The sequence below is a fragment of the Centroberyx gerrardi genome, chromosome 23 (assembly GCF_048128805.1).
Source record: "Centroberyx gerrardi isolate f3 chromosome 23, fCenGer3.hap1.cur.20231027, whole genome shotgun sequence".
NCBI classification, from domain to species: domain Eukaryota; kingdom Metazoa; phylum Chordata; class Actinopteri; order Beryciformes; family Berycidae; genus Centroberyx; species Centroberyx gerrardi.
This window is the reverse complement of record NC_136019.1, coordinates 5,066,013-5,089,540: the sequence shown is the minus strand read 5'-3', so window position 1 is coordinate 5,089,540 and position 23,528 is coordinate 5,066,013. Positions and strand designations below refer to the sequence as shown.

The following is a 23,528-nucleotide window of genomic DNA, read 5'->3' as shown; positions in this document are numbered from 1 at the left end:
TTTTCTGAGCTGCTTTCAGGGTGAACTTCCCTCTGTATTAGTGTAAAGCTAAAGGAAACCCTTACGGTCCCTGTGGCAAGCTGATGCATCATGGTATAATATGCGCACAAAATAGGCTAAAGAAGAAGACTGTGGTGACTGATGGTTACCATGGGGAGGAGGCGGACGCTCCTCCGCAGCTGTGCTTCCTCTGCGACGGGCGCTGAAGTGTCTCGTCCCAAAAAACAGTTGATCGGTTACTCTGCCCCAGACCAGCTTTCACCTCCAAAATGGACCGATGTGCATTCAGCATTTTCAGCCTCTCGGATTGTTGTTCGGTCGTCCCGGCTGACGCCACAGCGCCCGGTATTACCGATTCGGTCGTCTCGTCTCTAAGCTACGGATTAGAAAGGTGCGTGTTGCATTGTGGGTCGGGCCGGGACAGACTGAACGATCTCAATCCAGGAGGCTGGCCGTGCTTCCTGCACATGTGCCGGTCGATCCCAACGGCCGCTCCCGGTGCAAAGCTCCGCCTACGGGAAATAAAGCCTGGATACTTATATAGGGGCGTAGCGGGCGGAGCCTGTGGCAGCCTTAAGCCCCTCCCCTCCCCTCCCCCCCCCCCCCCCCCCTCCCCCTCTGTTGAGTGACAGTCCGTTGGGGCGCTTCCCGCTGGCTGGTTTCAGTCTCTGGACTGGTAGAACAGGATGTATCCTGACTCTGAGTTCTTGGAAATGTCCGATGTGAGACCGTAGAACTCCTCGATCGCCTGCGCGTCGATTTTCTGGAAGTGACGGAAGAAAAGAAGATAAAGGTTGGATTTTATTTTGTTTGAAAGGGTTCTCACAGGTCTTCAGTCAAATTCCATTACTTTGTCTGGACTAGGGATGCACATTTCGATCGATTTTCACTCAAGTTATCGATCAAATATCGATATTCGTTAGGCCCAAACCTGTTGCAAGGCTAATCAACTTAACAGACAATAATTCGATCATCAACTTTTCTTGAACATCCCAAGTCTGGACTAATCCATGACATATAGCATGGTTTACATGCTATGTTCGAATAAAAATTACTTTAGTTACATTAAGTTGTGAAACATTGCGTTAATGGCATTTTTTGTTAAGTAGCCGATTTGACCTCATTCTTTGACAAACTACTACTGTCACTTCTGCAATTAGAAAAAAGTGTAATTTGTTTTATTATTCCTCCAACAGATCTACAAGCAGCCATTCTCCATGCTAACTTAACCCATTGAAAAAGAAAACTATGAACAAATTAATATTTTCAAAACATTCTGGACATCATTTTCCACAACTTTTCCAGGCCTGAAAGAAAAAACAAATATCAGACTTCATGATGTGTACAGGTTTTCATGACCATCGTTAACGCTGTGTATAAATATGAACTGGAAGACACTGCAAGACTTTAACGGAGGCCTGGACATAAAAGGCCTGTTAGCACTGAATCAAATCTTTCCCTCTGACTCCCTCTTGTATTGCTGAACCTTGTTGCGTAACTGTTACACACGGAGTCTCTTTCCATCTGCTGCTAAATCTCCATTTAAAATCGAGTTTGTTGACAAGAAAGTGCTGAAAACGCTGAAACTCCTGACAACTGTTTCTTATTTTGGCGTATCAGTTTTTTTCAGCAGAGAGAGAGAGAGAGAGAGAGAGAGAGAGACTGAACACACTTGAAGAGTGGTGGTGAAAGAAAGAGCGATGGCCAGAACTTTAACTTTAGAGTAGAGAGAGAGAGAGAAATAGATAAAGAGAGAGAGAGAGAATAAGGAAACCATGAGCAACAGAAAGATAGATTTAGCCCAAAGAAAGACTGCAAGAACGAGAGCGAGGATACAATGCAGCGAGAGAGAGAGACAAGGAGAGAGAGAGAGAGAGAGAGAGAATGAATCTCTGCCAACCGCATGAAATGATAAGTTAGTATTTCTGCTCTGCAAACTCAGCGGAATCTTCCAGAAGTCGGCCAGCTTCTGTCGGCCGGACCAGATGTTAGACCGGGCCCCCGTCCCGTCGTAGTGGAAAAACACACCGATCGGTTTTAAAACACCGAGCCTTGATGGTTCTGATTGAGCGGCGTTTCCTCTGTAGTCGCACAGCAAGATCGCTACCAAAACTGCTAGAGAAGATGCAGTAAATCCCTCTGAAAGGCAAATAAATGTGTCTCTAATGTGTTGATTTTATGTTTTATTTCGCTCGACTAGAACCTTTACTGCACTGGAGCCAAAACAAGGACGGATGTGGACATAAAAAATGAATTACCTTAGAAATATTATGTTGAGTTTCAGATAGAAAATGCCAACATAAAGACTGGCTATACCCATTTGGAAATGCTTTATAAGAAATCTAGTGGGAATCTACTGTATGTATTCTACTGAAAATATAACTCATAACTGATTTAATGTAGGTTTAAATGGTGATTTTTTTTTTTTTTTACGTCATGCCAGTAATATCAATGGAATTAATGGTGTAAGCAGTGGTGGAAAAAGTACTCAATTCCTTTACTTGAGTAAAAGCAACAATACCATAATGGAAAAATACTTAATTAAAAGTGAAGTTCTGCATTCAAAATTTTACTTAAGTAAAAGTATAGAAGTATTAGCAGTAAAATGTACTGAAGTATCAAAAGTAAAAGTCCTCATTCTTTCAGAGAGTTAAATTATAGAAGCATTAACCTGTCAGAAGTGTTTTAATGTTGTCGGTCTAACTGCTCCATATACTGTTGGGGAGTTTAAACTCTAACAATGCAACATATTTTATGATTTTATGTTTTGCATGTCAAACCTTATTCTGCAAAGTAACTCCAGCCATCAGATACATGTAGTGGAGGAAAAAGAACAAGATTTCACTCTGAAGTGTAGTGGAGGAAAAGTAGAAAGTCTCACAGAATGGACACACTCAAGTAAAGTGCCAGTACCTTAGAACTATACTTAAGTACAGTACTTGAGTAAATGTACTTTGTTACTTTCCACCTATTATACAGATTACAGTACAACAAACCCTGGAGTTTTGTGCACAGTTCAGTTTAGTGCTGATATCTTGATTTCTGTTCCCTTTGGTTAGAGGGAAGAAAAATAATTCTTGGCTGGCTGGTTGTTTGGCTGCAGCTGAAACACTCGAGAGGCTTTGGCCGCTCTACTGTGAAGCTTCAGTGCCAGCGGCTGAATAGATACACCATGCTTTTGGCTTATACTGTATACTAATAATGATATACTTGTCATATACTTCAGTATGTAGCAGGGTTGGAAACAGGGCTGAGCGATGTATCGTATAATACCGATATCGTGATATGAGACAAGATATCATCTGTGGTTTTGGTTATGGTAATATTGTGAAATAACTTAAATGTCACTTCTTCCTGGTCTTAAAGGCTGTGTTACAGTAAAGTGATACAATTTTCTGAACTTATCAGCCAGTTCTGGCTTTTCAAAATGTTCTTGTGTGTGTTATGAAAGCACAAATACCTCTGTCCTATCTGAATTTAATCCCTGTTTATTATTGTTTCATTGCTTTTTAAAATCAGCAGTATTCTGCTTTTAGTTTGACTGTCAAAGCACTTTGTAAACTCTGTTTTTAAAGGTGCTACATAAATATAGTTATTATTATTATTCATCCCCAAAATATTGTCACATTATCGATATTGAGGTATTCGGTCTAAAATATTGCGATATTTGATTTTGTCGATATCTGCTGGAAGTTTTATCTACCAGATCTTCCACTTTCCCAGGTAACTAATCTGTGTTTTTAGGTTTGTGTCTCCTTTAAAAAACTCTTCAGATGTTGAGATAGTGAACGGATCACTCGCTGTGACCGGCGGACAAGTCAGTTCCCTGCCCAGGCTCAGGACACTGAGCATTGTGGGTATTCTTTAATAAGATGAATTGATCCCCGATGGAAAACTGGGTCACTGCAGCAGCAAAGGAAAGAGGCAAGAGGAAAGAGGAGTAGAACTGGAGAACAGACAGTCAAAAGATGTGAATAAAAAAAGGTAATAAAGTATATCAGGCTAACAAAATCAGTATCATCTTTTAAGTCACTCCTTAAAACTTACTTTTATGTGAAGGCATTTTCCTAGTGTGGCTGTTATGCTTTGTTTTATTACTTTATATCATGATTTTATTATCGTATTTTTTTATCCTTGTTTTATCCTCTTATTTTATCTTTTTTTACTACCTTTTACTCTTGTTTTATGACAATTTTTGAACTCTGTTGGTGATTTTATCTTGTTTTGTAAAGCACTTTGTAACCTTGTTTTGAAAAATGCTATATAAATAAAGTTAATTATTATTATTATAATATGAATACAATTTAAGATAGAGCATGTCTATGATGCTGATAAAATGTTCCTCCACGATAACATAGTAAAAAATAGAATTCATTGACAGATAAATTGACAGGATAGTGGCACGCTGAGAGCGCAGCTGGGAACAACAGGAACAGCAACAGGCAGAGAAGCAGGTGGATGATGTCATACGGATGAGACGGGCTGCACAGAGAAACAGCAGACCGGCGTTGAGTCACGATAAACAATACTTCAATACACTACCAGTCAAAAGTTTGGACACACCACATTTTTACTATTTTCCACATTTTAGAATAACAGTAAAGACATCAAAACTATGAAATAACACAAATGGAATTATGCAGCGACCAAAAAAAAGTGTTAAACAAATCAAAACTATTTTATATTTTACATTCTTTAAAGTAGCCGCCCTTTGCCTTGATGGAAAGGCAAAAGGCTTTGGAAAGAAACTCATACACAGGATCAACTTCACTATTTATATTTGTCTAAGAAACACATTTCAAGCATTTAAGCATCAGAATAGATCAAAATGGCTTTAAGAGAATGAAAAACACAGAACATTCAATCAGGTGCGTCCAAACTTTTGACTGGTAGTGCACTTTGCGAAAGATTGAAATCGATATTTCATTTATAAGCGGTCAATGTGTTCTGCAAGATGAAAACTGCATGTCAGCGTCACCTTCTTGCAGATTGGAATAGTTAAGAGAAGAAAGGAGGAGGATTGGAACAGATAGAGAGGCAGTCTGGCGCAAACAGTCGAAGTCAGACAGCTGAAAACATGATAACAGTATCAAACGATCCTCCAAGTCTTGAACCGAGTCCCGGTTCACCTAAACCGGTTGGCAAACCGGCTGCCAGGAGCGAAACACGGAGCCATTTAGCTCACAGGGCCGACAAAGACAAACACCAACTGACACCAAAAACTCCTGCTGCAAAGTCTCAGTGATGTTTGCAAACTTTATTCAAATTCTTGATATATTTATGTTGTTATTTGTACTCACTGCAGAGTTCAATATTTATATGTATTGTTCAAGTCATAGATTTTCATGTTGAAGCCTTTTTTGTGGCTGTTTGTGACACTGCTTGATGGTTTTTCTTGTTTTCTGTGGCATCGTAGTAGCGTTGGGTTAATTTTTTAGATATTAAACTTAGTATTGGTATTTAAGTCAATATTCTGGTGTTATGACAACAATAGGAGAGACTAGAAAAGTTGCATTGGTACAGAAGAAGTAGCTGTAGCAGTAGATGATTGATTAGTTGGTAGTTGATCGTTTTAGGACTCTTTCCGTTGTTCCTTTCTCTTCCTGCATCTGTCTGTCTCTCTTTCCCTCTTATCACTATCTCTCTCTTTCTCTCACTGTTTTCTGAGACGGTCTCAAACTTATATTTTTTCATATATAACTGTGAAGAAAAAACATAATTTTTGCACACCTAAATGTCTTTGAGTGACAGCAGGTTGGTTTAGTAGGACAAAAACCAAAAAAGGTAGATACTGAGAAAGAAATATAATCCCACACACTGTCTACACTCGCATGATACTTTGATGTGAAGTTTCTCCCTGATAAAAGACACCCTCGATTTCAATTGGATGAGCTGGATGAATAAAGCTTAAACTAAAGAAAGTAGAGGGCGAGGGTGAGCATGCAAAGTGAGGTCGAGAGGGAGAAAGTCAGGGAAAAAGACAGAGAAAAAACAGGGAAAAGAGGAAGAAAGCAGCAAAACATATTCTCATTCCAGATTTTCTCCACAAGCCCCCGGGCTAATCCTGCTCTCTAATCTAAAGCAGGTATCCCCTTTTTCTTCTCTCCCTTTCCCTTTCTCCCCCCTCCTCCATTATCTCCCTCCATCTCTCTCTCTCACAATCCCTCCTTCCCTCTCCGGCTCCATCTTTTATCCTTGCACCCTTTCCTTCCTCCATCTTCCACCTCGCTCCTTTTCCCTCTTCATCTTTCTCCACCTTTTCCTCCCTCCATCTTCAGCACTCCCTTCCCTCTCTCTCTCTCTCTCTCTCCCACCCCAACCTCTAATTCCTAATAAACTCCTCATTATTCAGGGGAAGTTGAGGTATCTAGGTCGGCCCGTTGTAGGAACTCCAGACACAACATTCGGGAGCGCCAGGATCTTATACCGCGCGTCTGGAATGACGGCTGCTTGAAATTCCTGGCTGGCCGGGGCGAGACTGGAAACTTGTGGACGAGACCCAGGAGAAAGTTAAAGACGGCTGATCGGGATTTGAGGATTTTGGCTGATGCCCAGTCATGTCGATAGCGGCAGGGCAGTATTTCTGTCCGCATTGACAAATATCACAAAATGCGAAATGACAAAAACGGAGGTACAACGACACAAAATGTGTAATCATGTGTATCGAGACTGAATAGCAACATTTTTCCATTGTTTTCCAGGCTTTCAAGAAGTTCACCCAACTTTTCAAGACCTAAAATTATCAAATTAACTTTCCATACTTTTCCAGACTTTGCAGACCTAAGCTGCTATCAATCCCTGATTTTGGGCTCTTGGCGACTCCTGTTAAATAATTATACACACAGCCAAGGTGAGGTGAGGGGCTGGGTAAGTCACAGTAGAAAAGAGTAAAGCCTACACACTAGGAAGTAAGGACTAAGCAATGTGCTATTGCAACTATGCAATGTAATGCATCTGCAACAAAATGATGCAGCATTAACGCATTCTCTCATTTGAAAAGGATAAACTTCTGCCTGAGAGCGTTCAAATGAATGAATGAGTGGGATCCCGGCTTTAGGTTGAAATGCATGTCAGAGAATTTGATGTTTCACGGCCAAGCTAATGCAGTAAAGACTTTGTGTCTTCATTTAGGAAAGAAAAAAATGAAACTCCCTGCATCCAAACGTTCACATTTTGATTTAACAAACACTATGGGAAGTCGAATTTAACTCTAGTTTTCTTCAGACACAAAAGGTTTCTGCGTCGGCCTTTCAGCTTCAAGGCAAAATGTCACAGAGTAATGTCTGAAGGGAAAGCAGTGCTGTTTCTCTATGATATTGTCATCGAAAAAAGAAAAGATAGAAGAAAGTAAAGGTTTCTCACCTCTACGATGTCGTCGTCAAACAGCAGCCAGAAGCCGTGGCTCTTGACGATGGTGATGTAGTGACCACGGTTTGGACCACTGTGGTGGAGAGACATGAGAGAAAAAACTGAGACACAATATGGCAATAATACCTGAGAGGTATTGCACACAAACACATTGACACCCGCCACAGCCAACGGCCACTTTTTAAGGTTTGTAGGTGCGACAACAACAACTGGATAACATGATAACAGCGAAGAAAGTACCGCAAGTGAGAATGTAAACACTGATCCTGCTTTTGAGGCGACTTTAATGAAAATCGAGGGAATAATAGCTCCAAAAACAGAGCAGGGTTTAGTGTTAAAAGCTTTGATTCAGGGAGAGATGTTTTGGGTGATTTGGTTTTTGGTCTTAACCGGAATTCAGTAGGGCTGCAACTAACGGTTATTTTCATTGTCGATTAATCTGTCGATTATTTTCTCGATTAATCGATTAGTTGTTTGGTCTATAAAATGTCAGAAAATGGTGAAAAATGTCAATCAGTGTTTCCCAAAGCCCAAGATGACGTCCTCAAATGTTTTGTTTTGTCCACAACCCAAAGATATTCAGTTTACTGTCATAGAGGAGTAAAGAAACCAGAAAATATTCACATTTAAGAAGCTAGAATCAGAGAATTTTGACTTATTTTTCTTAAAAAATTACTCAAACCGATTAATCGATTATCAAAATAGTTGGCGATTAATTTAATAGTTGACAACTAATCGATTAATCGTTGCAGCTCTAGAATTCAGTTCACCAGTTGGTCCTGTAACTATCGTCCAGCCCTACTGTGTGTTTAGTGTTTACAAATGAAGTCTACCCACATGAGGAGAGCAACTCATCGGATTACATCCAACTCATCTGCTGGCTGAAGACGACCCAGTGACTAATGACTTGCATACGCTTGTTTACACACCAACTGACAGGAAGTTGTTAGTTCCAAACCGCTGAATCACCTGAACTGAACTGAACATTTGAGTTTGGCTGACAGTGATTCAGGAGGCTGGATCCAGGAAACATTTGATGCAACCTTTATCTGAGAAAAACTACCCTGATTGCATGATACACGATTTTTTTTACCTCCATCAACAAAGATGGAAGAAGGTTGTCTTCACCCGTCTGTTTTTCTGTTTATTAGCAAGATATCTCAAAAGGTTACGAACAGATTTGGACGAAATTTGGTGGACAGATGGCCCAAGGATCAGTTTATTAGATTTTGGTGGTGATCCGGATATGGGATTTCTACCATCGGTTTTTAGCCATAATTATTATGCTGCGTTCATGCACTGGTGAGAAAGTCCGACATCCAAGTGGACTTCCATGTCGGCTGCTAGACAGCGTTGCATTTACATGCTGTTTGGACAGAAAATCAAACCCAGAACTATAAACAAACAATACCAGTCAATAGTTTGGACACATTTTTCTTTATTTTTACTATTTTTCACATTTTAGAATAACAGTAAAGACATCAAAACTGTGAAATAACACAAATGGAATTATGCAGTGACCAAAAAAGTATTAAACAAATCAAAACTATCTTATATTTTAGATTCTTTAAAGCAGCCGCCCTTTGCCTTGATGGAAAGGCAAAAGGCTTTGGAAAGAAATTCATACATAGGATCAACTTCACTGTTTATATTTGTCTAAGAAACAAATTTCAAGCGTTTAAGCAGAAGCCTTTAGATCAAAATGGCTTTAAGAGAATGAAACACAGAACATTCAATCAGGTGTGTCCAAACTTTTGACTGGTAGTGTAAACCGTTATGAAGGCTGCAGCTTTAAAAAAAAATATCTATTACACACTGAAATAAAACTGAATCACATCAGTAAAAAAAAAAAATCACCTACCTGCCACAGTGTACGACGACAGCCACCAGGTCGTACATGCGGTCGGGGTTGGTGGCGTCCCCGGACGTGTTGAAGAGGCGGAGCTCCAGGGGGAAGACGACGCGATAGGACAGTTTGGTGTAGCGGTGCAGCTGGTCCATGTATTTAAAGCGCTTCAGGTGGAGGGCGAGGATCATGGGGAGCTTCTTTACCCTCATCCTGGAAAAAGATAGGAGGACAGAGAGAGAGAGAGAGACGTTTTTAATGGTCTAAGTGGTTTTAATGGGTGTTTTTGATGCTTTGGCAGTATCGATTTTTTAAACTTTAATATAAAAAAAGCACTAAGTGATGCGTCAGAATACAACAGAGCAAAACTGAACCGAACTGAACTCAGCTGAACTCAAAGAGGAATTGTGTGTTTGATCTCGAGGTAAAACAAGAACAAAGAAAACAAGAATATTCCAGTACAAGAGCGTTTTACATAATGAAGAAATGGAAAAACACGACATGAAAAGCAAAGACAAACTAGAGAGTGAGGCCTAGAAGTCCAGTAGAAAAATATCCGGAGGGGAGTAGAAGCAGAAAAGGACGCACAGCGATGCCAATTCAGCCCTAACAGAAACTCCCGGGTACTAAAAGCTTTCCACGTTGCCGCCCGTTATGTTTCCACACCCCCCCTGTAGCACCCACACCCACGGGCTCAAGTGTGTTTTTCAGACGCTTTGTGTTCCTGCACCTCTGGCTCGCACTCTGGCAGCATCTCTGCTCAGTGTTAGCGCGAGGTGCGGCCGCTGGTGACAGCATGCCGCTCTCCAACTAATGGACGCTACGCGGTGCACTTAAAGGAAACATCCACCCTCGGATCCTCTTACGCTGCGATACATCAATCTGTGACGTTCGATGCCTTCCAGGAGTTATTTTGTGATGAAGTAATGTACCTATTTTTTTTGTTGGATCCAATTTCATCTCAACCTGTTCAGAGAGAGTGATTTTCGGGCGTTTCTCAAAATCAATTTCAACAACCATCCCCCAAAACTCAACCTGTCTCTCTGCTGCATTGCATTCTGGTCTCTCTGGGTGGAGAAACTGGTCTCTCTCCTCTTCTACGATGGATTTCTCCCTGTATGATTGTTGAACGTCTCTCGGTGCAAAAATGGCGGCTCTAGAAAGAAGCCCTCGCTCTTTGATTCTGAGGGACTGACACCAAAACCTGACGTTTACCGCTGATGTTTCACATCCTGAAACATTTTCTCATATCAAACTCCATTGTAGCTGCTGGAAATATCTCAATGTGACTTCACATCGTCTACGTTTGACCGGTTATCCACGGGAAATAAGAGTAAAACCGACCGAGAAATGATATCAAACTCAACTGTAGCTGCTGCTGGAAACCCGTCACATCGTCTATGTTTCGCCAGTTATAAAATACACCACAATACAACAAAATGAACTCAGAACTCACAAGGTACATCGCCACTAGCTATTCTTTAACAGTGTTGAAGTGTTTTAGCGTGGATTTTTCCCTTTAAAAAGGCTCCCAAAAAGGGTGAATGGCATATGTGTGTATGTGTACATTTACAGTATACATAGCTGCACTCACATGGCCAAGTCATGCGAGAGAGTGGAAAGAGAGATTTTTCATTTCTTTTTGATCATTTCCGATTGCAATTTGACAATGTGGCACCTTCATTCGTGTAAAAAAAGCCGATGAAAGCATAAAGATCCATTTAACGCCAATCATTTACCGCCGCCCGTCACTTTGCATAAACCTGCAGGACCGCTCCGCTGCGGTAATGACAGGCATATTGGCCTCAGCTTAAGTTAAAACACCCATAATGCACTTCTCAGCATGCAACAGGAAAGAGCCCATTGGTTGCTATGGTAACAGCAGATGTGGTTTTGAGGGGTATTTTCTAACGGTACAAACTCTAACCATATTTGTCTGCTTAAAAAAAAAAGCTTTCGGACAGCCACGCCACTCAGAGCTCTGCAGGTGAAACTCTTGGTGAGATGTGCGGCAGTTTAGACGCAAAATCCATTAAAATGTTCCCTGGCAACAAGATGTTTCTAAGTGGTTTAAGCAACAATGTTCATTCAATCAGTTGAGCCAAAAAGATGCTCTGTGCATCGCTGCTTTTAAAAGGTCTTGATCAGTGTCTGAAATTCACCTACCATGGGCTGGTAAACAGAACAAAATAGCTGCCAAGATTCATTTTTACCAGGCAAAATAATTACGTGTTTCAGAGAAATATGTCACCTCTACCTGTTGTCAGTGCTATTTTCTGTACAGTATCAGCTAAAGTGTGTAACTTTCAGTAAAGAGACAAGAACAGATTTAGAGTTTTAATTTAAAACTTGCTCACCGACTTATAAAATGGATCTTTTTCTGTCTTGGTCTTTACTTTTTTCTTTTTGGTGACACCTGGTCACACCTGCTATGTGCCGCCTTATGGGAATAAACTGAAATTTTGTCACTGTTTTGCTTTGATTTGATTGGCTCACAGTCAGAGAGAGTGTACGGTGGTCAGCAGGCATGCTAATGCCAAATGCTAATATCAAGAATGCTAATACCAAAGACTGTATATAACCGAGGCATTCAAATGTTATCATCTCAAAAAGTTATCGTACAGTGTGACAGGTGGCTCTTATTGATTTATCCACCAAAAACTAATTTCAGTGGCAATTTCAGTGGAAATGTTGATGCATGCTGATCAACTTTTTGAGCAATCAATACTGCTTTCAGACTGGATTGGGAATTGCCAAATGGGACAAAAATCAATATGAGGTAACACGGCAACAAAGAAACCGATGATGAAAAAATACTGTTTATCATAACTGTCCACAAAACGCTAATCTTCATCACCTCAACATGTTGATAGCGGTATCAATTCAGTATAGATACTGAATTGCAGATATTGAACGTGTACAGCAGGAAATGTCACCCACCTCTTCTGGGCTTCCTGTTTGCTGCGACACTGCTCACAGTAGTACTTGTATTCACTACATAACGTCTCTGTGTTACTGAAGCCCCTGTTGAGTAGAGACACACACACACACATTTACCAACACAAGAAGAAGCATGCGAGTACAAATCTACTCTTCTTCACATTAACAGTTTTTCTCAGCACGAGGACCAGGGTTTCCACTGTGGTCCTCGTGTAAAATTCCAGACTTTTCCACGTCTTTCCATAACAAGTAAGCAAAAAGACGACTTTCAATCACCTGAGACAGTGTGTGATAGAAGTGTTCTGCTCCACGTCCACCGACAGATCCAGGAAGTCCTCGTCTTTACTGCTCACCTGCAACACAATTAAAGACATTCAAGGCCGTGTGGATCCTCTCAATCAAACGTCAGAAAACAGTGGAGTGCAATACAACATGCTGACCAGACGCAGCCCAAATCAGGCAGTTCAGTAAAAATTTAGAAGGTCAAGATGAAAAAGCACCTCAACTTTGAATATTTGAACGTGGACGGGAACTTGCAGTTTGGTTCCCCTCTCACACTGGGATCATAATACGATCATAGTAAACCTTGAGTCTGGTTCTCAAGGATCTGGATCACACCTACAGTTCATTTTCTTTAGTCCGAACCATAGCGGAAAAGTTTACTTTGTCACATTTTTGTATTTGGTTTGTTTAGGTTCACACAAGAGAACCAGGGCTTGTAAACAAAAGTCACATGGATTCAACAAGCAGCTTGTTTATCGGACAGAGTTTCATCCCACCAGGTTAGAGGTTTTGGCAGCAGGGGGTCAAAACAAATCTGAATACAGTCCCCGTAACTTCTTCTGTGGTGTTCATACCAGTTAAGAACACATGAAGAAACAGCTGAATATGAGCAGTGATCAGTCCAGACTGCGGTTTGCCCTCGCTTCATTTTGTTATGCTGGGTTTCCAGTCGGGCCGGGCTGATGTGGTTGAAATCAATATCAGGGTAATCATGATACAAATATATATCATGATATGGATGTAAATGTATGCAAAAACACATGTTAAATAATCAAATTGATGTTCATTGCACTGAACTGCATGGTAATGTTCAATGTGATGTCAAAAAACCCCTGAAACTTTCAAATAATATTGTAAATAAAATGTTTCATATCTCATGTTGTCAGTTTTTAAATAAAATGTTCTTGTTATCATCAATTTAGACAAACAAATTGTGTATCAAAAAATCTAAATATCGTATAGAGACCTACTTTCCAAGCATGAGGAACTGCCTGGCTATCAGATGTCAACATCCGTCTCCTTCTACCCATAAACCCTTGCGTTTTGAGGTCTTTTCCTGTATTTGGTTCAGATTACACTCTTACTCCTGACAAACCGCACCGCAGTTCTCGTTAGAGGACTGAGACTCACATTTTCAGTGTCACCCGAGTCCGAATGTCATCGTTCTCACTCCAATCAGATCAAACTAAAGAAGTAAACGCTCCAGAGTTTAAAAAAAAAACAAAAAAAAAAACAACACTCACAGCTTCACAGTTAAGGCAGCGTGTCTCGTTGGTCAGCGTGCCTTGGAAGATCTCATGGACCCAAGTCTGTTGTGTCTCCTTTCCTCCCTCCCCTTCTCCTCCCTCTCCTCCTCCTCCTCCACCTCCTCCACTCCCTCCCCCTCCTCCTCCTCCCCCTCCTCCTCCTCCTCCTCCTCCATTCTGCACCAGCTTTCCGTTCTGCTGTCGCTCCTGGCTCTTCTCCTCCTGGAGGAGATCGGCGATGGTGTTGAGGAGGTAGTTGAGGAACTCGTGGGCGTCCTGCTGCATGTAGTTGTCAAAAAGCTCTGAGAGAGACAGAAGTAGAAAGACATATGAATGTGTAGAAAGAGAGAAATAGAACAGAAAGAAAGATATATGGAAACATATAAAGATATAGAGAGGCAGAGAGAGAAATATACAGATGCACAGATAGACAAATAAATAGATGGAAACAGGGACAGACAGGGAAGGAAGAAGGGTTGAAGAAAAAGAGGACAGAAAATAAACAACTTTGGCGGATGTTGGAAAAGAGGGGAAAAAGAACCAATTAAGATTGTCTCCTCTTTTCCAGCTGTTTTCCGCTCCTGTCTTTCGCCTACAATTTTATTTCCTCAGCTGTGAGATTAACTTCTCAGCTGAGATGACACCACAAACCTTCCTCTTCCTCTCTTTTTTTCTTCTTCTTCGTTCCTCTCCTCTCTTCCTCCGTCCCTCCACCTCATCTCTCTCTCTCTCTCTCCCTCCCTCACTAATCTCTTTCCTCTGCTGTGAGAAGAACTAAAAAAAAGAGCTGGCTTTAACAAATAAATGAAAGTAATGAAAGGTGTTTCCCGAGAAAAATACGTTTTACATTTCCTGCAACAGCAAAAGCAGCACTTTCTAGCTGAGCTGTGAAGTCGAAAATCTCCAAAAATCTCCAAAAAATCTCCATTTGTCATCTATCTTTAACTTTAGGGTGAGGCAGAACGTCTCTGATGAGGTTAGTTTTAGGCTTTATTGTCTTGTACCAGACAGTAACATCCCTCTCTCCCCTCCTCACCATTTTCTTTCCTCAGCCGTGAGATGAACTTCTTGGGCGGGATGACTCCGACTTTCTTCTTCTGCGTGGCGATGCTGTTGAACAGGTCGGCCAGGCAGGTGAGGAGCGACTCCTTTCGGCGAGGCTGCACCTGGAGGGGGAACGGGACAGGCGGTGAGCAGACGTCCCTGTCTTGGGACGACCCGTGTATATATATATAGAGAGAGAGAGAATAAATATCCGGGCCTGTCTAGTCGCCCCTCTCTGATATGTATATAAAAATATACAGCCAGTCAGAGAAGTGAGGAGGCATCCAGAGAGACTTTTGAAACAGCTCAGAGAAATAGAAAAGATACGTCCAATTCATCGAATCTCTGGGAGTGAAAAGATAAAGTCTTGATACCAGGCTTGGGCAATATCCAAAATTTAATATTGTGATGCTGTCCCGCCAAAATATTGCGATATATGGTATATTTTTACAGGTTTTTTTATTATTGTGCTTCTAAATCACGTCAAATTTCTAGACTATTAACAATAATAATAAGTCATTATTATTAATTGAGGGGGGTATTATTATTATTAATGGGGGGGGGGGGGGTATTTGATATTCACAAAATATCACGATATTCGATAACACTGAATATCGGCCCAAGCCAACCTAATAAATGCAATAAGACAGCGATAACAATATTGGTAACATAATTGCTGCACTGAGTGTACAAAAATATAAGAACTTATTTTCATAAAGTGGACAGACCAGGTGAGTCCAGGTGAAAATGATAATCTGTTATTAATTTCATCTATTAAATTCCCTTCATTATTTAATCTAGGTGAGATGTAAAGGAAGGAGAAATGGTTAAAGGGTTTTGAAGTCTCTCTGAAGACAACCCACAGATTGAACAAAAGTAGGAGCAACTCAATATTCCAACAGTTTTCCTAATATTTTGTTGGCTCAGTTCCTACTCTTTTATCAGTCTTTCTCCAAAGTGCACACTCCTATTTCAGGTATTTAAGTGCATTCTTTTAGTGTAAGCAGCCATTCCAGTGTGCTGGTTGGTGTAGCTGTGCAGTTTCTCCCGGCTCTTACCTTGTACGCCAGAACCTTCTCCCTGAACGGTCGGCAGAAATACAGAGCCTGCAGCACCGAGTTACAGTAGCAGGTGTTGCCAAACTGAAAAAAGACAGAGAGAGAGAGAGAGAGAGAGAGAATGGAGAAGGTGGAGAAGACAGCAAGAAGAAGGAGAGTAAGGAACTGGTAGTCAGTAGCAAAGGTAATGCAATACTTAGCACAGAGATCTCTATAGTTTATTTCTAAGATGTGTTTTTAGCGTTTGTTTTAGCATGGATTCCCAGTAGCTCTGCGCTTTGAAGCTTAAAATCTACCAGTAGACCTAAAACTGTCTTACAACTTATAGCAACTGAGGGTGCAGCAGTCGCCCAGAGGCTGGAGGAGTGGGGGTCGTGATTAGACTGAGTGACAGGACACCAGTTTGAATCTCCAGACCGGCTGGAAAATGTAAATCTAAAGAAAATCTAAAGTGAATGAGCAAGTAAGCAAAAATTTGTGTAAATGTGCACCTGCATCACTGTGCAGTAGCTTTATACTGAAAGAGAGCATGCAAGCTCAGTAAAACCCTTTCCTGATTTAAAAAAATCCAATTCATAAAAATAGACATGTGGGACCACTTGGAGCCGGCATTTTGGAAACCTCGATGATGAAAACGAACGGTAAAAATACTTCCTAGAACCACGATTCAGCTTGACGTCAAGATTTATTTCCTTGACTGACACTTACATTGACCAATCCAAAGTAGTGCTCATTAACGGGAAACTGTTCCGGTCCAATCTCCTTCTCCAAAGCAGAGGCATTGGCGCCCTGGAGGAAGAGAAGAAGAAGAAGAAGAAGAAGAAGAAGAAGAAGAAGAAGAAGAAGAAGAAGAAGAAGAAGAAGAAGAAGAAGAAGAAGAAGAAGAAGAAGAAGAAGAAGAAGAAGAAGAAGAAGAAGAAGAAGAAGAAGAAGAGGCGTCAGTCAAAACAGTGAAATTCAACGCAGCAGGTACAGACTGCAGCACTCCCAGAGAGTAAAAACTGATGAGAATATATACAGTATACACATTTAAAGCTGTATTATTAATTATGCATGGTCATTTTTAATCATTATTACTTTGTACAATGAGGAATCATAGAATAGTGGGTTTATGGAAACTTTTCATTTCATTTAGAATGTCAATTGCAGTTGAAAATAGTCAAGATGTTGATGTAAGAAGCAAAAAGTGCAGTTAAAAATATTTTGTTCCTCAAATATTTGACACTAATTATCATGATTAATAATCATGATCACAACAATCCCTTTAAAAACACCAGAAAAAAACACAAAAACTGTTGAAAGACCTTTCCTGCCCATTGTTTTCTGTTATTACTGTTCTATTTTCTCTCTTCTGTTGGTTTTGTCAATCATCTGTTTGTTATTGCTGCGTTTCCTGCTTCATATCCTTTACTTCTGATTGTTTATTTTTGTCTTAGCGGTTCCTAGTTTTCTCTACTGTCTGTTAGTCCCATTACTTCTTCATGTACATTTTAATAATTTGTAATGATTCAATATATTTTGTGTTAGAGTGACACCTGTGAAATTCAGTTTGATTAAGACTGAATTTCTCTCCATAATGCATCAGACTGACTCAAGGTTGAGTGTGTGTGTGTGTGTGTGTGTGTGTGTGTCTTCCTGGGGTCCCCATTAGTATTTTTAACAATACTTCAATAACAGAAAATACATCAATACACATCCGTAACATTCATACTCACAATAAGACTCAATACATAACACAACCACTAAGACACACAACAACAAACACCAACTCAAAGCCTGTCTAATACATACGATAGCTCTATATAATAATTTCATCTCTTGAATAATTGAGAAAAAGAAATCACATAGCAACTCATCCACTAAATCACAAATAAAAGTGGGATGGATAGCTCAAAAACAAAAAGTCATATAATATTCTACACTGTTCCTTGTGTAAACAAATACAATCTTAACTTTTTGTTAAAACATGTTGTATTACTTTCTGAAATCAAAAAAACTTGGTAATGAATTCCATGCCACCATAATAAACTGTAGGGCTGCAACTAACGATTATTTTCATTGTCGATTAATCTGTCGATTATTTTCTCGATTAATCGATTAGTTGTTTGGTCTATAAAATGTCAGAAAATGGTGAAAAATGTCGATCAGTGTTTCCCAAAGCCCAAGATGACGTCCTCAAATGTCTTGTTTTGTCCACAACCCAAAGATATTCAGTTTACTGTCATAGAGGAGTAAAGAAACCAGAAAATATTCACATTTAAGAAGCTGGAATCAGAGAAGTTTGACTTATTTTTCTTAAAAAATTACTCAAACCGATTAATCGATTATCAAAATAGTTGGCGATTAATTTAATAGTTGACAACTAATCGATTAATCGATTAATCGTTGCAGCTCTAATGAACTGTTCTCTGTATTAAACTAGTTCTACACGGAGGCAACAGAAAACGACCCTCTGATGACTGCTGAGTAGAATAATGATGTCTATCTGAAAAAAAATGATAGGTTACTATAAAGTGTTTCTGGGGTTTTAGTTATGATGATATTTTTAATAAAGCACACTAGAGAATAATGTTGTGTTGGACCAAATCACTGAACAATAATCTAACTGTGATAACACTAAAGCTTGCACTAATCGTTTGGTTAAATAGTTAGGCATGAATTTCCTACAGTGTTTTATAGCAGCCATGCCTCTGCCCATGCCTCTGTGTGTGTGTGTGTGTGTGTGTGTGTGTAACGCAGTGTTAATCTCAACACAAAATGAATGACTAAAATGCTTGTTGATGAAGGATTTTTGCAATTTCGTCAACAAAGACTATGACGAGTAAATATTCTGTCTCATGACAATATTTGAGATAATTTGATTTTATCCTTGAACTGATGAAAACATGCCAAAATGAAAAAAAACACAGCAGCAAACATTTTTCCACATTTTTGAACAAGTTGTTCTGCTCTTTTTACTAAATCATAGTGATCCATTAAGAATTTTCTCCTCAACGTCTGTGCTTGGAGCTGCTTTTCCCCCTCAATGTTTTGAAAAAATGTCTTTCAATGTTTGAAAGGTTTGTAATACAAGTAAAGTTCCTGGCAAATGAGATCTACAGTACAGTACACTGACATGATGTTTTTAATTAGCTGTAATTGACTGATTAAATTGAATGTTTTTGACGTTATTCTCACAAAAAAGAGATGTTCATTTTCATAAGGTTGAGTATAGAGTTTCAAAACAGAAAAATAGGAAAATGTTGCAAATGTAATTACACTAAAAGAGTGGTTTTCTCTATTCTAAGGCTGAGCTGTTGAAGTGGATTTATTTTTGTCGACTATAACGTATAGCTGACTAAAATAATAGATCATTTTAGTCAGTAAATAACTGAATTAAATTGAATCAAAAGGCCATGACTAAAATCATCAAAAGACTCAATGGCTAAATTGAAAAATGCTGTGGAAATTAACACTGATGTAACGAGTCTTTCACAGCCATCAGAGAGAGAGAGAGAGAGAGAGAGAGAGAGACAGAGAGAGAGAGAGAGAAAAGGGGATGTTGATGATGATGCAGCTTTTTCCATCAGTGAATTTCCTTATGAATGACGACATAAAGGCGAGTCACACCATTGTTACTCATCACACTGCAGACAATATGAAGTCAACATGCAGCAGGAAGACGCAGGTCTAGCTCCGGTTATTTATCTGAAAACAACAACATGGCCTTCAAACAGCAGAAGGCTGCGAACAAAGAAGGAACACACAAAGAGCTCTCTGTCGCCAGAAAACAACACAACACTGTGGAAGGCACACATCTGTCTGAATATCTTTCTGAAGAGAGAGAGGGGGAGAGAGAAAGGGAGAGAGAGAGAGAGAGAGAGAGAAAGAGAGTGTGAATTGACTTTCAATTTATTCAATTTATACTGTAAACTGCAACTCGTCTGTTTATGATTTCAGCATGACAACTTTCTCATACCAAAGGTTTTGCAACACTGGATTTTTTAAAGAAAATCCTCTTCCTGATTTGACTGAATTGAAAGTGAATCAAACCCAATCCGTCTCTCTGTGAAATCTGTGCAGAGCAGCTTTAAAAACGGTTTTATCCACCAGCCACAGTGGAAACTAGATTCAATTAAACTAAATTAGGCCTATTGGCTGTTATGATAATCCCCATTATTTTGCTAGATATTGTTTTCAAGATTATTAGTCTTGACAGTCTGGTGAACAAAATTATTTTGCTGCACTTCTGGCATCTTGACTATTTTCAACTGCAGCAGACATACACTACACATCACATTTTTTTTATTTTGACTATTTACCACATTTTATAATAATATTAAAAGGCATCAAAACTATGAAATAACAGAAATGGAATTATGCAGCGACCAAAAAAGTGTTAAACAAATCAAAACTATCTTATATTTTAGATTCTTTAAAGCAGCCGCCCTTTGCCTTGATGGAAAGGCAAAAGGCTTTGGAAAGAAATTCATACATAGGATTAACTTCACTATTTATATTTGTCTAAGAAACACATTTCAAGCATTTAAGCAGAAGCCTTTAGATCAAAATGGCTTCAAGATAATGAAAAACATAGAACATTCAATCAGGTGTGACCAACCTTTGGACTGGTCGTGTGCAGTAATAAATGAAACGCAACATTTCAATTTTGCCAGTGTGCCACTATCCTAAGCTTACCAACTGTGGAAACTAAAACTGTGATGTACAACTGAACACAATCAATTGGACAACCCTACTCTTGACTTTCACTACTCCACCAGCCAAATTGATTTTTTGAAACAGAAAACACCTTCCGGGCAGCAACTGGTCGGCTGCCAGAGCGGCAAGTCGACGGGACAAACCTGTCAGCCGCAGCTACGGTTTAGTCCAACTAGTGTTCGTCTGGTGGCTGCTGGTAATTTGCCACATGATGCTGGCCTCCACACTTAAATGGGTTATGTGGCCTGGTGTGTGGTCTTCACAACAGTGTGCATGAACCACCAGCAGCACTGGCTAAGTAAGTACTTGTAGCTTTCAGCATCCACACACACACACACACAAGGCAGCAAATTAAAAAGACTGCAGCAGATTTCTCCGTGGCATCTGCCTAACCGTCTGTCAGCGCTGAAAGGTGCAGCGGTTAGAAACAGGATAAGTTACAGTCGGTGCCAAGTTAATCTTCTAGCTTAAAGCTCTTTCAGCTCTCCTGCCTGCCTGAGTAACTTAGCTACGCTGCAAAATAAACAAAAACGGAACAGAACTGTCACTTGTCAGATTTTGGCGGAGCGAGACACGAGCCAATGAGGCAGAGTTATTACAGTTATCTTGTTATTGTCTAACCGTCCTACACTTGATTTCTCTGGCTGTATGGGCAGCAGGGCGGCCTAGTGGTCAGACAGACCGTCCCTGGGTTCAAGCCCTGTGTCGGCTTGAATCCAGTGTCCCTGAGTAAGGCACTGGATCCCTACCAGCTTCCAGGGTCACTGTTCTGTAACTGACCCTGACCTCTGACCTCCCTGTGGAGGGAGGGGCATGAGAAGAGAGAAATTCCCTATGGAGATCACTAAAGTGTCACGTCACTATTATGGGAAAGACTTTACACACTGGATAGCTTAAGATTTACTTCCTTAAAAGCATTATGTGTGGAGAGCAGAATTCACACCGAGGGGCTTCCACACTTAGCAGGGTACAAAAAGTAATAAATTACATGGAGAGAATTATTTAAACTGCAAAGAGGAAAAACAAATGAACACAATTAAGCATTCAAGCCATTGCCAGTGTCTAAAAGCATCAGGTTTGTCCTCCTCTAAACAGTTTCCATCCAGTTGCCTACTATTTACCCTTAACACCTTAATAATACCAAGAACATGAGGTTTCCACAGGCTAAAACCTGACCACTATGTGCCAGAGAGAGGCTGCACTTGTTTGATAACCAAAACCTAAATATCAGCTCCATTCAGCAGAATCATTCAGGGTGTTTCCTCTGACAGCTGTGACAGGAAATGGAAACAGCTTCTGTTGAATTTCTCCATCAACGCATCAATTAAAAAGGAGCACAACAATGTCAGTTGGCTGAGTTGTTTTCAACCACTGACCCTGCAGATATTTAGCAATTCACTCATCTTTGACACGCGCATTACATCAGTAAAAACTAGTTGTAACAAAGACATATACTAGGATTATTCAGCTGCCAATAAAGACCAGAGAGCAAACAACTTCATCCAAACAACTGTGTGTCCGAGTCTGACAGACAGGAGGTGGCTAACGTGGGGCTAGCAGGCTAAGCTAGCTAGCTTTCTACCCTTGGTCAACCCTGCCCTTCTCCTCGCATAAACAAACAACAAGCAATCCTATGCTAGCTAACTGGCTATCTATCTACCAAGACTGGTTTGTACATAATATCACCCTCGTAGTAACCCGTACCGTGTTACCTACGAGGCTGGAGAGCTAGCTGCCGTTAACAGGCTAAACTGGACAACTTTCTGGAAATCCTGTATTATCATGTTGCCCTGTGAGGTTAGCGCACAGGCTAGCAGACAAGCTAGCTTAGCCTAGCGTCCTAGCTAACTCGTCCAGGCAGCGGACAGAGCAGCAGCGTAAAACCTGGACCCAAATCTCAGTTTCATACCATCGTACAAATCGAGGCGATCTTTCGGACTGTCATCAGTATTTCCATCCGTAAGCCGCCATATTGGACCGAACCCCGATGTTGAAATGATCAGAGCCGATGCGGCTGCAGAGTTCCGGGAGAACCTTCTGCACGTCTGTCACTACTAGTGTCAAGTCAGACATAATAAAATAATACCAGTTCCGGTCATGTATTTCAAAATAAAATCCTCACTGAAGAAACTTAACATAACGCACTCTTTTTAGTATCAGTTTAGCAAATATAGTTTCATCCCATACATAATGACTCAACTGGGTATTTGATACGATGTGTGTTGTTACAACACACTCGTTTATTATTCTTTGTTATATTTTTATTTTGAAGGCAAATCACCTGGCTTCCGGTATTATTCTGGCTCTCTCTGGCTGACTTTACACAGCTTCCGTCCATCCAGCCACGGGAAACGGCGAGGGAGTGTCGCCGACGTACAACTCAGATGCACTGGGTTTGTTCGATTCGATTCACGGAGCCAGGGTGGGCGGGCGGTGCTTCGCGTTGCTGACCGCATTAGAACAGTCTGTCTGTTCATCCTGCATTTATTGTAAACCAAAACGAGCAAACCCAAAGTGGACAGTCTTTACCGGGCCGCTTTCTGGGCTCGGTCGCGCTGTGTCCAGACGAGAACGAGGCTCTGAGGTTAAAAACAAACACGCCTTTACTGGCCGGATGAGTTATAACATCACAAGGGGGAAAAAATAAAAAGAAGAGCACATTGCTTATATCAGGGTATATAATACAGAGTAGGGCTGCGTTGCTGTCATTAGGGCTATTGACATTCTTCAAATAACTAATTAGTTAATTGATTTGTTTTTATTCAGTTTTAAGTCAAGATGTCCAACATTTTATATAGCCCATTATTAGTTAAGCCTAGGCCTATATGAAAACGCTAGAAACAAAAGGACACTACGAATAAGACCGTGTGTGTGTGTGTGTGTGTGTGTGTGTGTGTGTGTGTGTGTGTGTGTGTGTGTGTGTGTGTGTGTACGTGCGTGTGACTAATTTGACCAAGTTGGTATTAATAGTATTTTAAGGCTTTAGTTCACTGTAATGGCCACAGAAACATGATGTGTGTCAGAGTCTCAGGCTGGGAAGGAGCC

The 23,528-nt window shown here is 40.4% G+C and overlaps 1 protein-coding gene across 1 annotated transcript; it reads right to left on the bottom strand.

Moving 5' to 3' along the window:
* Positions 1 to 627: 627 nt before the first annotated feature.
* usp12b (ubiquitin specific peptidase 12b) lies at positions 628 to 22,531 on the bottom strand. The gene is made up of 10 exons (XM_071915437.2): positions 22,393 to 22,531; positions 16,494 to 16,574; positions 15,786 to 15,869; positions 14,720 to 14,849; positions 13,681 to 13,985; positions 12,431 to 12,507; positions 12,155 to 12,238; positions 9,230 to 9,427; positions 7,363 to 7,441; positions 628 to 763 (listed from the first exon to the last, which is right to left on the bottom strand). Exons 1-10 carry the CDS (start codon positions 22,438 to 22,440, stop codon positions 662 to 664), a joined length of 1,188 nt encoding a protein of 395 aa, XP_071771538.2. The 5' UTR covers positions 22,441 to 22,531; the 3' UTR covers positions 628 to 661.
* Between the last annotated feature and the right edge of the window lie 997 nt (positions 22,532 to 23,528).

What these genes read in the sequence shown, in the direction of transcription:
- usp12b (XM_071915437.2), bottom strand. Translation starts at nt 22,440, where the DNA reads ATGGAAATACTGATGACAGTCCGAAAGATCGCCTCGATTTGTACGATG. An exon ending in GCTGCCTTAACTGTGAAGCT is followed by an intron (nt 12,508 to 13,680) that starts GTGAGTGTTGTT and finishes ATTGTGTTGCAG; the next exon opens with GTGAGCAGTAAAGACGAGGA. An exon ending in TTGACGACGACATCGTAGAG is followed by an intron (nt 764 to 7,362) that starts GTGAGAAACCTT and finishes CGTCACTTCCAG; the next exon opens with AAAATCGACGCGCAGGCGAT.